The sequence below is a fragment of the Mobula birostris genome, chromosome 11, assembly GCF_030028105.1.
Source record: "Mobula birostris isolate sMobBir1 chromosome 11, sMobBir1.hap1, whole genome shotgun sequence".
Lineage (NCBI taxonomy): Eukaryota > Metazoa > Chordata > Chondrichthyes > Myliobatiformes > Myliobatidae > Mobula > Mobula birostris.
The window spans coordinates 2,484,268-2,500,545 of NC_092380.1; the positions used below are offsets into that span (position 1 = coordinate 2,484,268).

Sequence of the window (16,278 nt, forward strand, 5' to 3'; positions counted from 1 at the left end):
ACCACCCATGCAAAATAAAAGTTTATTATTGAGAAGTGCAGGTATTACAGTGAGACCAGGAGAGATTATTTACACACACTGAGACACAGTTGCAGAGACTCGCTCACATGATGCACAGAGATCCAAGGTCGAGCAGATGCTCCCAACAGACGAACCAGGGAGCATCGAGGATCCCCCTCCATTCCCAGTGAGCTCCACTGCCCAACACTATCCTTGCCATCCATCCCCTCTTCACTTCTTGGACAACTTCAGCTGTTTGTGCTTGGGAGGGGCCCACCTGAGGCAAATGGAGTCAACTGTAACAGGAGAGAGAGGGGGGCAAATTACTGGGGTTCTGCTGATACCGAACATGTCAAACCTGGGTCAGTGACAAACAGTTTGTTCTCAATGTCAAGTCAGGGGAAACAGGGTAACTTGGAACATTCTGTGAGTGGGAGGAAGAGATGTTGCTTACCTGTGATGGGAGGTTTCTTGTACTGGGCACTCTTGAGGTGCTCCTCCACCAGTTTTGGGGTGACACAGATGACGTGCTGACCCTTCCAGTACTTCACCATGTTGAGCGACTGTAGTGTGCTGATGATATCATTCTGCGTGATGCTGGTCATTTGGCTGTGGGGGAGAGAAGAGAGAGAGGGGTCATACTTGCCTCATGCTGTGGGGCTTTAGCCAGGGCCCCACAGTTCCCATTCCTCGTAGTGCTTCCTTCCATTTCCAACGGTCAGAATTCTTACTGAGTTATATAATGCAAATGTTGTGCTGCAGCAGCACCAAGACAAATGTAAAATCCTGGTTAAGATTTTTACTGCTATGCAGTAGGTATTGCACTTCTGCAGTCCTGTAAGAGCAGTCTGTTCTGCTTTCACCCTCTTTGGGTTTGGGCTAAGAAAAGGCTTTGTTGTTCTACTTAGGAGTGTGGTGTCAGCCGATCAGGATGGTGAAATTGGGAGAAGGTTCTAGAGAAGAGTGGGCAGAGGTTTTGGTGACAGACACAGGCGAGGGTCCAGGTCTTTTTGGCGGGAGCTGGGAGGAGACAGGAGGGAAGACAGTTGAGGATGCTGTCCCTGTGGCACAAGGAGCTTTGTGCAGAGGAATGGCTTCAAGGAGAAAAGACCAACACTTCATTGAAGAGCTCATTTGTTTGGGGAGTATTCCGAGCGACATTCAAAATATGGTGTTTGCTTTCACGCAGACCGAAGGGCCCAGCGCATGAGTTAAAGACAACTTCAAGATGAGCTCCAACTTACGTGCACATATGACTTTAATTATGATGGTTCTTTTCTTTAACTATTTGGTTAAGTTAACATTAATAAATATATTTCCTTTATAATTTTATGCCGTGTACAGTCTTGTTATTTCTTGCTGATGGGATTAATTGGGAGCAGCAAGTCACAGAAATCTAGGTTTGTGTGGGCTAGACCCAGGTCATATTCTACCCTAGACAGAGTCTGAGAAAGATGGTTTTCTCACAGCTGAGTCTGGTGGCTGTTAGCGAGGGGTTAACAACCCTCCCAGAGATGCCCAATGAAAATAGTTATGAATTACAAAAATAAACAGTGCGAAGGTAAAAAGTAGTGAGGGGAGAAGGCTTTTCCTAAAATGTTGAGTGTGGGTCTACAAGTTGCTGTGGTACTAACGTGTTGCAGATGGTAATGGTTAAAACCTTCCAACATCACCATTGCTCCAAGATGTCTTCTAAGGTGTGATGGGGATTACGCCCATGATGCAGCTGGCTGTGTCCACTCCAATGCAACCCTGTGCACGAGCCTCCATACCAGGATGTGATGCAACCAGTCAGAACACTCCACCATACATCTGTAGAAAGTTGTAGTAGTCTTCAATGACATCCCAAATCTCTTCAAAGTCATAACTAGTTAGAGTCATCACCCTTCCTTCTTCATGAATGCATAATGTGTTGGCCATTGACAAATCCTCATGTGGTTACTCCGGACCCTTTCCACTGTGCCGTAACACATGCCATTGAGGCATTGATGGGGGGTATGTTTCCTATGGTGGGTGAGTCTTAAGACCTGTTAAGAGGGCACAGCTTCAATAGAACCCATGAAGGTTCTCAGTCATCCGGGTCACTGTATATCAAGGCACTGGACTTGCTGTGTTGTCTACGAGATGTTTTGCCACTCATTCCAGTTGTAATCCATGGTGGGTAGTTTCCTGGTTTATAAACTCCTGGGGTATAGCAATCACATGAGGGTCTTTCAGAGTCATACAGGTAATGAGAGTTTTATCCTTACATGACTGGAGGTGTGACACGTAGAGGAAACGCTGGGATAGAGATGTTAGGTCTGCATTGTACGCAGCTGATAGGTGTTGTACCCCACCCTCCCTGGGTTTTCCAGTTTGACAAAGGTGGCTTCTTTAACCCATCTTTCAAACCACCTGTCCTCCCTGTCCAAAATGTGCACATTGCTATTAAAGGAGTGTCCCTTGTCCCTTAGACATACAGCTGAGTCTTGGCCTGTGGTGTTGGGCCGTCCGTTTGTGAAGTGGTTGTTTTATCTCGCCGATAAACGGATCTCATTGCCTTGGACAGCAGATACAACATTGCTCTGTAAGTTTGTGTGGGATCCTCAGGTGGACGAGTGTCTGAGTGTGTGCGTTTGAAAAAACACGGGGATTTGATGTTTGTTGAAAATCCTTCTGCGTTTCTCTGAAACTTCAGCTACATGTTGGTTATGTTTTTCCGTCTGCTTTGCTCCTTACCTCTGTCTGTTGGGCTGATGTCCCTGCTGGATTTTGTCGCTGTTTTGGTGAAGGCCCAGTCAGGATAGCCGCAAGCATCAAGACTCGGCTGTACATCTCCACCTAAAGGACAAGGGACACTCTTTTGATGATAACAATGTGCACATTTTAGACAGGGAGGACACGTGGTTTGAAGGACGGGTTAAAGAAGCCACCTTTGTCAAACTGGAAAACGCATCCCTGAACAGAGGGGGTGGGATACGACACCTCCTGTCAGCTACGTACAGAGCAGTCCTAACATCTCCACCCCGGCGTTTCCTCAATGTACCACACCTCCATTCATGCAAAGATAAGACTAATGACCTCTGTGACTCTAAACGACCCTCATATAATTGCTACATCTTTAAACAACTCAGTTTATAAACTGGAAAAATACCCACCATGGATCAGAACTGAAGAAGCCTCTCAAATGAGTGGCGAATCATCTCCTAGACAACACAGCAAGTCCAGTTGCCTTGATTTACTACTGCTTGATAGCCTAGGTGGAAGTCTATTTCGAACAGAGATGAGGAGCAATTTCTCTAGCCAGAAGGTGGTCACCCAAATTCGTTGCCACCTGTCGAGGCCAAGTTATCGGGTACATTTGAGGCAGAGGCTGAGAAATTCTTGATTAGTCAGGGCACAAAAGGTTATGGTGGGGGGTGGGGGGGCGGCGGGAGAATAGGGTCAGCCATGATGAAATGGTGGAGTAGATGCAGCAGGCCGAATGGCCTGATTCTCCTCCAATGCCTGATGGTCAATTATATGACATTAATTGACAATGTCAATTAGTATGACATTCACTCAGTCAAAGTCTACAGTGAATTTCTGTGGAGCGCATTCTGACTGATTACATCACCTCCAGGTACAGAGGCTCCCAGATAGAATCACAAGAAGCGGCAGAGCATTGTAGACTCAGCTAGCTTCATCACGGGCCCAAACCTCAACACCGAAGACACATTCAAGGGGAAGCATTATGTACTCTCACCACCTGTGACATGCCCTCCAGAAGCCTGAAGCCTCAAACTCAACTTCTTCCCCTCCGTCATCAGATTTCTGAATGGCCCAAGAACACCAGCTCATTCCTCTTTTTTTGCACAACACTTTTGTAATTCATTTATTTTCAAAATTTATTGAGAGAATTAGTACAGTAACAGGCCCTCATGGCACAACAATGCATTCAATTAACCCACTATCCTGTGTACCTTTGGGATGTGCGAGGAAACCCGTCGTGAAAGGATGCACAAAATTACCATCCAACACCAGGCTGGCAGAGGAACTTTAGACAATATTGAAATTTGTGGTAGTGTGGGAGTTACGGGTGGGACTGATCAGTTGGTAAAGTGGGCAGAGTGATGGCAGATGGAGTTTAACCCTGACCAGCATGAGTGAAAGGAACAGGGGGGAATACTGAGGAACAAAAGAGACCTTGATATACAAGGCCTAGACATACACAGTGAGTGGCGGGGAGCAATGTGGAATGGAGTTTTAGGGTGGGACATACACTGAATGCCGGAAAATTCTGACACACAGAGAAATCCCCATCTTTCAGATTGTGCACTGGGGTTCCCTACTGCTTGGTACTCCTCACCATTTATTTGGGGGGGGCGGGCTCAGGGATGTTGTTAAGTTGTAATCCTGGCTGTCTGGTTCTGGTCCTTTGTCTACCTACCATCCCCAGGACATGCCCAGATTGTGCAGTTGAGTGTATCAGTGTGTCTGTGTGGGCTTGTACCAGCATGCGCCTGTGCTTGCTTCTGCACGTATTTGTTGCTGTGGTGTTAGGATGAGGCTTCCAGAGGGGGCCCCCATCCTTGCCCAGGGGTAGAAGATGATTGTAGATGGAGCATATTCTGCCTAGGGGTCAATGATCCATGCTACCCAACAGGGATCTGTTCTGGGACCCCTGCTCTTTGCGACTTTTTTTTATAAATGACTCGGATGAGGAAGTTGAAGGGTGAGTTAGGAAGCTTGTTGATTACATGAAGGCTGGTGGTGAAGGGCAGAAAGTTGTTGTAGGTTAGGGGGACATTGACAGGATACAGAGATGGACTGAGAAGTGGCAGGTGGAGTTCAATCCAGAGAAGTGACTCCCCTTTGGAGGTCAAGCTAAAGGCAAAGTAATGACAGAAAAGTTAGCAGTTGCAGGAGCAGAGGGCTGCTGGGGTCCCAGAAAGCTAGGGCTGTTCTCTATGGAGGGAGAGGGGATGAGAAATGACTTGATAAGGCCATATAAGAAAAGAGGCATAAATAGAGTGGACAGTTACTGCCTTTTTCTCAAGGTGGAAATGGCTAATACAAAAGGATACATTTCAAGGTGACTGTAGTCATGAATAAGAGATGTTCGAAATAAGTTTTTACAGACAATGGTAAATGCTGTAACTGCTTTATAATGTTCTGCGTTCATTCTTGTAGACACATCGATGTAAAAGTGGAGGGTTATGGGCTGCGTAAGAGGGTAGAGGATCGATGGCAGTGTCACAAATATTGTGGCCAAAAGGGCCCGTACTGTACTATCCTATGCTCTGTAATTCCAAATCACATCCATTTTCAGCCTCAATGCATTGGGGGATCCTGGGGTTCAAGCCTACGGCCCTCTGAAAGTGGCTGCACAGGTCATTGAGAAAGCATTTGCCTTCACCAGTCAGAGTGTTGAGTGCAAGAGGCAGGAAGTCACGTTGCAGTTTATGAAACTCTGGTCAGGCTGCACTTGAAGTATTGCATTCAGTTCTTGTTGGAAGGGTGGGGAGGCTTTGGAGAGGGAGCAGAAGAGGCTCACCAGGGTGCTGCTTGGATTAGAGGGCACAAGCTATAAAGAGAGGTTGTTTTCACTGGTGCAGCAGAGGCTGAGGGGAGACCTGATAGAGGTTTATTAAATTATTTCATGGCATAAAATTAGAGCAGAAAGCTCCTAGAAGAAAGGGATTGGGGCATCCATATACAGATGTCTTGCTCAGCAGCCATCCCCACCCCACCATACCTGAGGTCTCTGATGGAGAGGGTGCCTCGGAAGTCACGGAGAATCTCCAGCAGGACCCACGACCAATAGCTGCGGTAGCTCAGCTTCCCCAGGTCAGAGAGCGGCTTCTCTGGTGAACCCACCGTGCTCTCCAGCTTCGAGAGCTCGTAACCTGCCCAGGGCCAAGAGGACAGGTTATAGAGAGACCAGCAAATGTGAAATAGGCAGTGGTACCTGGGACAGGCGCAAACACTGGAGGGCCGGAGCTTAGGGGAGAGAGGGATGAACAGGATGGACGCAAATTACAGAGACAGGCAGCTGTGAAATGCCGAGATAGTCGCATACTTACTGAAGGCGATGAGGAACTTGCCATAGCCCCTCCTTTGGTATGGCGGCAAGGTCAGGATGCAGGCGACATTATTGCCATCTGGAGATTCCTTCTCCTGTGTAACAGGGAGACAGGCATGCATTGAGATATGTCCCGTCTCACGTAATGGTGGCAAGGAATCCCTCCCTCACCTCCGCCCCCATCTCCATGACCACCTCCCTCCCCTGCTCTGCACCCCGTCTCTGTGGCCATCCCCTTCCCCTCCCTGTCTCTGTGACTCCTTCAACCTCCAACCCTACACTCTTCCAAGAGTCTACTTTCTCAGAAGTTTGAGCAGATTCCTGCAATCATCTGACACTGACCAAACTGCTACAGGTGTGGGATGGAGATCATTCTGACTGGTCATTTCTGGCCTGCTCTGGGACACCAGTGCAAGAGGCGACGGAGAGTGGTGGCTCTCAGTCAGTTCAATGATCACAACCAGGTTTATCATCAGTGACCTGATGTGAAATTTCTTGTTTTGCGGCAACAGTACAATTACTGCAAGTTGCAAATAAATAATGAAAAAGATGAATCACAAAGGTTCATGGACCGCTCAGGGATCGGATGGCAGAGGGGAAGAAGCTGTTCCTGAATTGAATGTGGGCCTTCCAGCTCCTAGTGAAGAGAAGAGGGCATGTCCCAGATGCTGAGGGTCCTTAGTGGTGGATGTCACGGAGGCGATGCCTTTTGAAGAGATCCTTGATGGGGAAGATTATCCCTGTGATGAAGCTGACTGAGATTACAACCCTCCTCAGCCTCTTGCAATCCTGGCCTGAAATAGCTCCACCACCCCCCATGACCTGGCATCCATTGTCCTCTCTGCTGATGAATATTACCCACAGATTGGATACCCCCTCTGGTTAAAGGAAATTCCCCAGACTCTGGATCGGTGCCCTGGCATAAGACAGAGTCAATCTTGCACCTGTTGTTCACCTGCACTGCAGCTCTGTGACTCTCACACTTCATTTTAACATTGGAACAGAATTAGGCCATTTGGCCCATCAAGTCTATTGAATCACGTCTGATTTATTTTCCCTCTCAACTCCATCCCCCATAACCTCTGGTGCCCTCACTAATGCAGAACTGATTATTTGCTCTTTATACTGCATCATTTCTGTTTGACCATGTTCTACCTCATTGCACGGTGTGATGATCTTATTTGCCCAACCAGCACAGAAGATTTTCACTGTATCGTGGTACAGTACTGTGCAAAAATCTTGGCACATGTAAAAAAAAATCTATTAAGCAAAGATGCTTTCAAAAATAAGATTTTTGATATTTAGAAAATTTACTACAAAGAGCAATAAACAGTAAAAAACCTAAATCAAATCAATATTTGGTGTGACCTCCCTTTGCCTTTAAAACAGCATCACTTCTCTTAGATACACAATGAAATACAAACTTTTCTCTATGGCATTTAATTGTTTTGGAAAATAAATGTTTGGAAATCTAAAATTTGCTCTTTTGTAATGACACACTACTGCAGAAGACAAAAAATAAATATCTAAACCAAAATGTATATAAAAAAGTTGCTCAAGGCTTTTACATAGTACAGTATACGTGACAGTAATAAACGACCTCTAATTCAGTTTAACACCTGCCCTGGTTTAACTTTCAAGAGTGCAAAACTCCACATTTGACAGAGTTAAACTCCTTCTACCACTCCTGGTCCCACTTCCCCAACTGGTCCAGGTCCTGCTGCAACCTCAAGCAACTTTCTTCACAGCCACTGCCCTCCTTAGTGTCGGACCAGTTGGTAGGAGAGGCCCATGCCTGCGCTGCACACTGCATGCTTTCATTACACTGTGCTCGCCAGCCATCCAAACCTTGGAGAAGTAGCCGACTATGTGGGCTCCCTGCCGGTCGACCTCTGTCAGGATGTAGAAGACGAACGGCTCCACGTCGAAGTAGAGGGTCTTGTGGTCGAGGAAGAGCTTGGCCAGCAGGCAAAGGTTCTGACAGTAGATCTGTGAGCTCAAGGAAAGGCAGGGCAGATTGGTGAGGGCAGCAGTGTTCCAGAACCCACCCCATCACCCCACCACAGTGCAAGAGAAAAAGATCCTGCGTGCACGATTGCTTCCGTCAGTTCCTACCACATTCCAGAGAGAAACACACAAGCTTTTCCACAAAGGATGGGGGATGCCGGTGGAAGTGGAAGCAGAAGGCCAATCACAACATTTAAGGAATGTGCACGCAGCATCAGCATCCACCTTTACAGGACTGGGAAATAAAAGCAAGGATAGAGCCCTTCTGGGGAGTGGGGGGGGGGGGAATGCACAATTCCCTTCATTGGCTGGTCTCTTGGTGTTCCTAACTAATTGTTACTGTGCCCCGGACAGTATCCCCTCTGCGTAATCCTGTGACTGGGTCTCCTTCTCCTCACCCCCACCCCGTTCTCCTGTACTGTTCTCACCTTGTGGTCTCGACCGTCAACCTCGTACACAGAGATGTTGGTCTTGCGGTAGATTTCCTTGCCAGGGGGCTGACGCCACTGGCATTGGGCCTGGAGAAGGGAGAGAGAGATATGAGAACCAGGCAAACTACTGATAACCCACCTGCCTTTTAAACTCCCCCATGGACGCCAACATCATAACAGGACTCTCCTCTGCCACCTGATTCTGATTTGCCTATAACGTTGCTGCAACTGTTTCTCTGCAGCAGAGTACACACGTACAAGTGACAACTCAGCAAACCTGACAGCCCACAATGTTATGCTAACCTTCAACCCACTCCCAGATTAAATGTGCCCCTCACGCCACCACCACTTTTTCCAAGGGTAGCAATGGCCAACAAAAGGCACAATTTTAAGGTGACTGGATGAAAGTATGGGGGGAGGGGGTAGTTTCAGAAACTGTGTTTTTTTAAAAGTTTACGCAGTAGTGGATGTGTGGAACCGATGGTAGCAGCAGATACACCAACACACCTGCAACACTGAAGAGGCACATGGATGAAAGGCAGGGCTATGAGGGAGGGAAGGGTTAAATTGATCTTGGTATGGTTTAATGGGTCAACACAGCTGAAAGGCCTCTCACGTGCTGTAACATAATCAGAATTACGTTTTTAATCAGTGAGACATGTCATGAAGTTTGTTCCTTTGCGGGAGCAGTACGAAGAAAAACAAAATTAGATTTAGTCACAATAAAAATAGTGTAGAAAGAAAGCGAACTAGTGAGGCAGTGTTCACAGGGTGATGGACCGTTCAGAAACCTGAAGAGGGAGTTCTGTTCCCGTCCCACCCTCCCCACTGGTGGTTTCACCGCGGCAGCTGTACCAGGTGGTAGCGGTAGGTCTTTTCAAACTTCATGTACTTCAGGCAGAACTCGCAAACCCACAGCTTGGGCTGCTTGCCGTAGTCATCAGGAAAGGGGGAGAAGTACCAGGCGTCGATCTCATAGTGTCCGATCTGGATCTTGTCCACGTATTTCACTTTGGTGATCTACATGCACGGGAGGGGGTGGAGGAAGAGACACAGCCAGTCAGAACGGTGCAGAAGAGGCCATTTGCCCACCATGCCTGCAATGGACGTGACAGAAATTCAAACTCACCCCACCTGCACAGACATGGCCATCCGCATTCCCCTCGTCCAAACCTACCAGCCCACGAGCCCCTATATCAAACATATTCTCCCTAACTTCTGTGAACTGCAACATGATCTCACCACTAAGCACAGCTTTCCCTCCATCACTCTGCTTTCCATGGGGATCGCACTCTATGTGACTTCCTTGTCCATTCGCACCCCGCACTGGTCTCCCTCCTGGCACTGAGTCCAGCTGCACTTGCCCCCATACCCTCTCCTTCACCTCCATTTCGGCTGAAACAGTCCTTCCAGGTGAGGCAGCACTTCAATCGAGTGCCTGTCAGGACATTTGGCTTGGTCATTTCTCCCCCTTTTTCCTTTCCCTCATTCTGGTTCCCCTATCACCCCTTCTCCTCTCACCGGCCCATCACCCTCCCTCTGGTTCCTCTGCTCCGGCCCCTTTCTTCCATGGTCCACTGTCCTCGGCTGTCAGGTTCTTTCTTCCTCAGCCCTTTATCTCTTCTACTTGCCTTCTTGCACCTTCTCACATCACCTCTCCACCCTACACTTCCCCACCCTTACCCATCACCCGCCAGCTTATACACTCGACCCCCCACCCCCTGGCCTCTGTCCCCTTCGTTTACAGTCCTGATGAAAACTCTCAGCCCCAATTGCCAATTGTTTATTCCCCTCCACAGATGCTGCCTGACCTCCAGCATTGTGTTGCCCCCATTCCTTCAGTCCCTGTCGCTCTGCATTCCTGTTTTTACAAACCTACACCAGTTTTTACAGCCGTGCTCTTTAGAAAGAATCCCACGTGGCTCTGAATAGCAACTGCTCTGCCCGAGACTGTAAGAAACCACAGAGATTTGCTGACACATCACAGAAACCACCCTCTGCTCCAGGGACTCAGTTTACACTTCTCACTGCCACAGTAAAGCAGCCAACAGAATCAAAGACCCCACCCAATCCAGACATTCTCTTTTCTCACACCACCCTCCTCCCAGGAGAAACACAAGTCTGAAAATGTGTCTCACCAGGCTCAAGGACAGCTTCTACCTCGCTGTTATGAGGCTGTTGAATGGTCCACTTGTCCAATAAATGAGCTCTGCCCGACACACCACCTTGCCACTCACCTGGAATGCATGCTTTCCTGTTTTTGACATTACTACACTGGGATAAAGATTCTGTCTGTCTACTCTATCTATCCATCTACGCCTCTCAATCTTAAAAAACACTCTCAGGTTTTCCCTCAGTCCCTGCTGCTCAGGAGAGAACAAACCTAGTTTGTCCAGGTTTGGGGAGGTGGGGGTGGAGCACACATTAGGAGTAAATGACTCACCGCCTCGTGCTCCTTCTCCAGTGCTGCTGTGGTTGGGTCCATTTCTGCGTACGTCTGAAACACACAGCAAGGTGACGGTACAGTGAGGTGAGGAGAGGAGTAAAGGCTTCATTGGGAACACTAACGTACTGTTCCCGTACCCATATTCCTGGGTCAGATCCACACTGGACCGACCATGTACTGTTCCCATACCCGTATCCTTGCGTCAGATCCACACTGAACCACCAATGTACTGATCCCATATCCGTATCCCTGGGTCAGATCCACACTGGACCGACAATGTATTGTTCCCATATCCGTATCCCGGGTCGGATCCACACTGGACCGACAATGTACTGTTCCCATATCCGTACCCCAGGTCGGATCCACACTGGGCTACCAATGTACTGTTCCCATATCCGTACCCTGGGTCGGATCCACACTGGAGCACCAACGTTAAGTTCCCGTATCCCTGGGACAGAAACACACTGGGAACACCATCGTACAATTCCCGAATCTGTATCCCTGGGACAGAAACACACTGGGAACTTCTTTTTTAGCCCATAACTCTGAGTGGAGTCACCGGGACACCATCATGACAGCATTTTTTCCACAGGCTTTCTTATTTTTACGAGGTTGAGTTGCCAGCTCGACGGTCAACCCAGCACAGATGGAAAGCGTGCACGGGAGCCGGCTGGATTCGAACTCAGGAGCTTTCACTCCGAAGTCCGGTGCTGATGTCACCACGCCACCAACCGGCTTACACACTGGGAACACCATCATACAATTCCCAAATCCATATCCCTGGGAGCACCATGAACGATTCTCATCTCCGTATCTCTGGGCTAGACCCACATCGGGAGCACCGTTAATGGTTGGTGTATCTGTATTCCCAGGATCAGATTCACACCAGGAGCATCGTGCACAGTACTGGTCCCAGATGAGGAAGAGGGCCCGGCTTACCTTCTGGATGTGGTTGATCTCGTCGTGCTTGCGTTTCTGGTTGCGGGTGATCTTGCGCTCTGGCTGCTCGGACAGCTCGCTCATGTACTGGTCGCTGGTCTTCTGCACGGCCTCTTTCACCGTCTTTGTCAGGGCCAGCCGGTTCTTATCCACCCACTCGTCCAGCCGCCGGTTGACTGCGTGGAGGAAAGGGGAAGGCAGTCAGATGGCACTGTGTCTCAATCCCACAGTGAGAAGCTGCTCTTATTACAAAAATGTTTTACTGAGATTTCTACAACAACACTAAAAACAGTAACTAACCCAAACTAAATTAAAAATAACACAAAATATCAAGCAACATTCTAATATCTGTAACTTATCCCCTACGGTACCCAACTGTCCCAAAACACCTCCAGGCTACATGCGGACACTGTGTTCCCTCTCCACGGCTACCCAGGCACAGACGTATAACCAGAAGGTGAGAGCAGCCCCTGCAGACATGCAAATCGGGACCGCAGTCTTGCACACTCTGTGTACGTGTGGTACATGGCCTCTTCCAGCCAGCAGAAGTGGAAACAGCTGGGATATCACTCTTGACCCCAAGAGTGGTCCACTGGTCCGCCTGGTTTGGGTTCAGCTCAGGGCTAACAACCCTGACTGGTCAAACATAAAACTGTTACAGAAACAGCAATGAAGAATCCTTCTACAGTTAAGTGTGACCGTTTTCCTGGGACTTGCATGACTGACAGGAGTGAAAACCGAGAGGAAGCTACTGACACAATGAAGGAAGCCCTGAACACCACCAGAGGTGGAGGACCCTCATTGCTGCCTTTAGTGCCAGCAGTGTAACAGACAGTAAGAAAGTCTCTTGCGAATCTACTTCACTGCAGATAGCTAGGATGCAATCTCCATGGTCAACCCTGACCAACAGAGGGCCTTAAGGGCCCTCTCATAATCACAGGCATGCACACAGTCTGGAGGACTCACACCCAATGTTCCAGTGAGGAACAGAGGGACCTGCAGCACATGAAGAGGGCACGGGATAGGGGACAGACAAATCCCGGCAGAGGAGGGTGGGAAGAGCACAGGGGGTTGGGGTGGGTCAGAAAGCCCGGGGGATGGGAAAAACAAGGTTTAGTCACAGGATGACCCAGCCCTGGGAATACTCACAGCCCACATAGTGAACGTAAAACTCTTCACGGTTCTGCTGCTCGTTCAGCCGAGACTGGATAACTTCTGCCGAATCTGTGAGGGAGAAGGCCACAGGGTTAGGGGTCCCCAAACTAATCCCACTGACCCACTCTATCCCCACAGCCCCACGTCCATCCCCAAACCAATCCCACTGCTCCACTCTCTCCCCACAGCCCTGTATCATAGAAACCATAGAAACTACAGCACAGAAACAGGCATTTTGGCCCTTCTTGGCTGTGCCGAACCATTTTCTGCCTAGTCCCACTGACCTGCACACGGACCATATCCCTCCATATACCTCCCATCCATGTATCTGTCCAATTTATTCTTAAATGTTAAAAAAGAACCCGCATTTACCACCTCGTCTGGCAGCTCATTCCATACTCCCACCACTCTCTGTGTGAAGAAGCTCCCCCCAATGTTCCCTTTAAACTTTTTCCCCCTCACCCTTAACCCATGTCCTCTGGTTTTTTTCTCCCCTTGCCTCAGTGGAAAAAGCCTGCTTGCATTCACTCTATCTATATGCATCATAATTTTATATACCTCTATCAAATCTCCCCTCATTCTTCTACGCTCCAGGGAATAAAGTCCTAACCTATTCAACCTTTCTCTGTAACCGAGTTTCTCAAGTCCCGGCAACATCCTTGTAAACCTTCTCTGCACTCTTTCAACCTTATTTATATCCTTCCTGTAATTTGGTGACCAAAACTGAACACAATACTCCAGATTCAGCCTCACCAATGTCCAATACAACCTCATCATAACATTCCAGCTCTTATACTCAATACTTTGATTAATAAAGGCCAATGTACCAAAAGCTCTCTTTACGACCCTATCTACTTGTGAAGCCACTTCTAGGGAATTTTGTACCTGTATTCCCAGATCCCTCTGTTCCACTGCACTCCTCAGTGCCTTACCATTAATCCTGTATGTTCTACCTTGGTTTGTCCTTCCAACATGCAATACCTCACACTTGTCTGTATTAAACTCCATCTGCCATTTTTCAGCCCATTTTTCCAGCTGGTCCAAGTCCCTCTGCAGGCTCTGAAAACCTTCCTCACTGTCTACTACACCTCCAATCTTTGTATCATCAGCAAATTTGCTGATCCAATTTACTACATTATCATCCAGATCATTGATATAGATGACAAATAACAATGGACCCAGCACTGATCCCTGTGGCACACCACTAGTCACAGGCCTCCACTCAGAGAAGCAATTCTCTACCACCACTCTTTGGCTTCTACCATTGAGCCAATGTCTAATCCAATTTACCAACTCTCCATGTATACCTAGTGACTGAATTTTCCTAACTAACCTCCCATGCGGGACCTTGTCAAAGGCCTTACTGAAATCCATGTAGACAATATCCACTGTCTTCCCTTCATCCATTTTCCTGGTAACCTCCTCGAAAAACTCCAATAGATTGGTCAAACATGACCTACCACGCACAAAGCCATGTTGACTCTCCCTAATAAGTCCCTGTCTATCCAAATGCTTGTAGATTCTGTATCTTAGTACTCCCTCCAATAACTTACCTACTACCCCAACTAATCCCAGTGATCCAACCTCTCCCCACAGCCCTGTGTCAATCTCCCACTCCCTCAGGCTGAGGCCTAACAGAACCCCTATTCTGTCACCTCAACCCCCACTCCTCAAACAGAAACCTGTTACCCTTCTCCTCCCCAACTCATCACACCCCATCCCCTTCCCCACTCTTACAAAGAACATACAAAATCCGCAGCATATTACAGGCCCTTCGGCCCACAATGTTGTGCTGACCATGTACCCTACTCTAGAGTTACCTTACCGCATAGCCCTCTGTTTCTAAGCTCCATGTACCTACACCCTAAACCTGTCTCTTACCTCCTACCCACCCCTCCATCTCAAGCTACCACTCTCTCCCCTCCTAAACCTCCCCATCCCGACACCCCTTAAACCCCCCACGCCCACCTCTCTCCTCCCCATGGGCCAACCACTCATCCCCCAATTCGCGACTCCTTACGCCAACTGTTGTCGGCCCGGCGGCACAAGTAGGTCTCGCCGATCTCCACCGACACCTCCTGCTCCCTCCCGGCCGCCGCTCCTCCTCCGCAATGCCGCCCACCACTGCTGGGGGGCGACGTCTCGGGAGGCTCCGGCCCCGGCCGCACCCGCGGCCCCTCCGCATCCTCGGCAACCCCCGGCTCCTTCTTCACTTCCACCGCCGGCTTCGGTCCGTTGCGGCAGAGTTCGGGCGCGGACTCTGTCTCCATCTCCTCGGTCTTCACCACGACACCGGCCGTCATCGTCGGGTGGGTCGCCGCCATCACCGTTTCGTTTTGTTTTCCACTACAAGCCGCATGCGCGGGCGGGGGATGCTTCCAGAAAGGGGAGGGTACCGTCCCGCTCTGGCCGCACCCATTGGTCCGCTGCTGTCGTGGATCCAACGCACTGCAGCTCTGATTGGTTGCCGCTATTTTGTGTACCGCCCATCTCGCCGCTAGTTTAGTCCCGATTGGTTCAACGGTATGCGTCTCTCCTCATTCGATTGGTCATTGTACCCTGCCAATCAAACACCAATTGAAAACAGTCTGTTTTAGATAACTGATGCTGGAAATCCGGGGAACCACGCATAAAGTGCTGAAGAAACTCAGCAGGTCAGACAGCATCCATCATTCCATAGGTACCATCTCACCAGCAGATGCTGCCTGACCTCCTGAGTTTCCCCAGTATTTTTGTACGTTTTTCTGGATAAAATCCGCCAATTATCCATTGAAACCATTATTAATCTGCACGGGATGCAGTGGGGACAAAGCAAGAATAGAGAAAACAGTGAACGTTTCAGACAAAGACCTTCAGGACTCTGCTGAGCTCCTCCAACACGTTATGCTCAACATTAACAACACCTAGAAATTTAGCAGGCCAAGCAGCATCTGTAGGAAGAGGTGCAGTCGACGTTTCAGGCCGAGACCCTTCGTCAGGACTAACTGTGAAGAGTCACTCTTCCTTCAGTTAGTCCTGACGAAGGGTCTCGGCCTGCTGCGTTCACCAGCAACTTTGATATGTGTTGCTTGAATTTCCAGCATCTGCAGAATTCCTGTTGTTTACCTAGAAATTTATTTGCATTAATGAAGCCAAGAATTACGTCAGTCTCTTGCGTCACGGGTCACGTCTCTAGATTTGATTGGTTTGATCGACAGCTCACGATAAAACCCGTTCCTCCATGTGATTGGTCGTACCCTGTCGTTTGCTCCCTCCCC

At 48.8% G+C, this 16,278-nt stretch overlaps 1 protein-coding gene across 1 annotated transcript; it reads right to left on the reverse strand.

The window, feature by feature from the left end:
* kat8 (K(lysine) acetyltransferase 8) lies at window positions 1–15,455 on the reverse strand. The gene is given in 12 exon segments (XM_072271482.1): window positions 1–296; window positions 455–609; window positions 5,717–5,867; window positions 6,045–6,138; window positions 7,892–8,032; window positions 8,479–8,568; window positions 9,337–9,501; window positions 10,925–10,978; window positions 11,867–12,042; window positions 13,016–13,090; window positions 15,042–15,390; window positions 15,393–15,455. Coding segments are annotated over 12 exon segments (1,563 nt in total). The 5' UTR covers window positions 15,441–15,455; the 3' UTR covers window positions 1–231.
* Window positions 15,456–16,278: the final 823 nt, after the last annotated feature.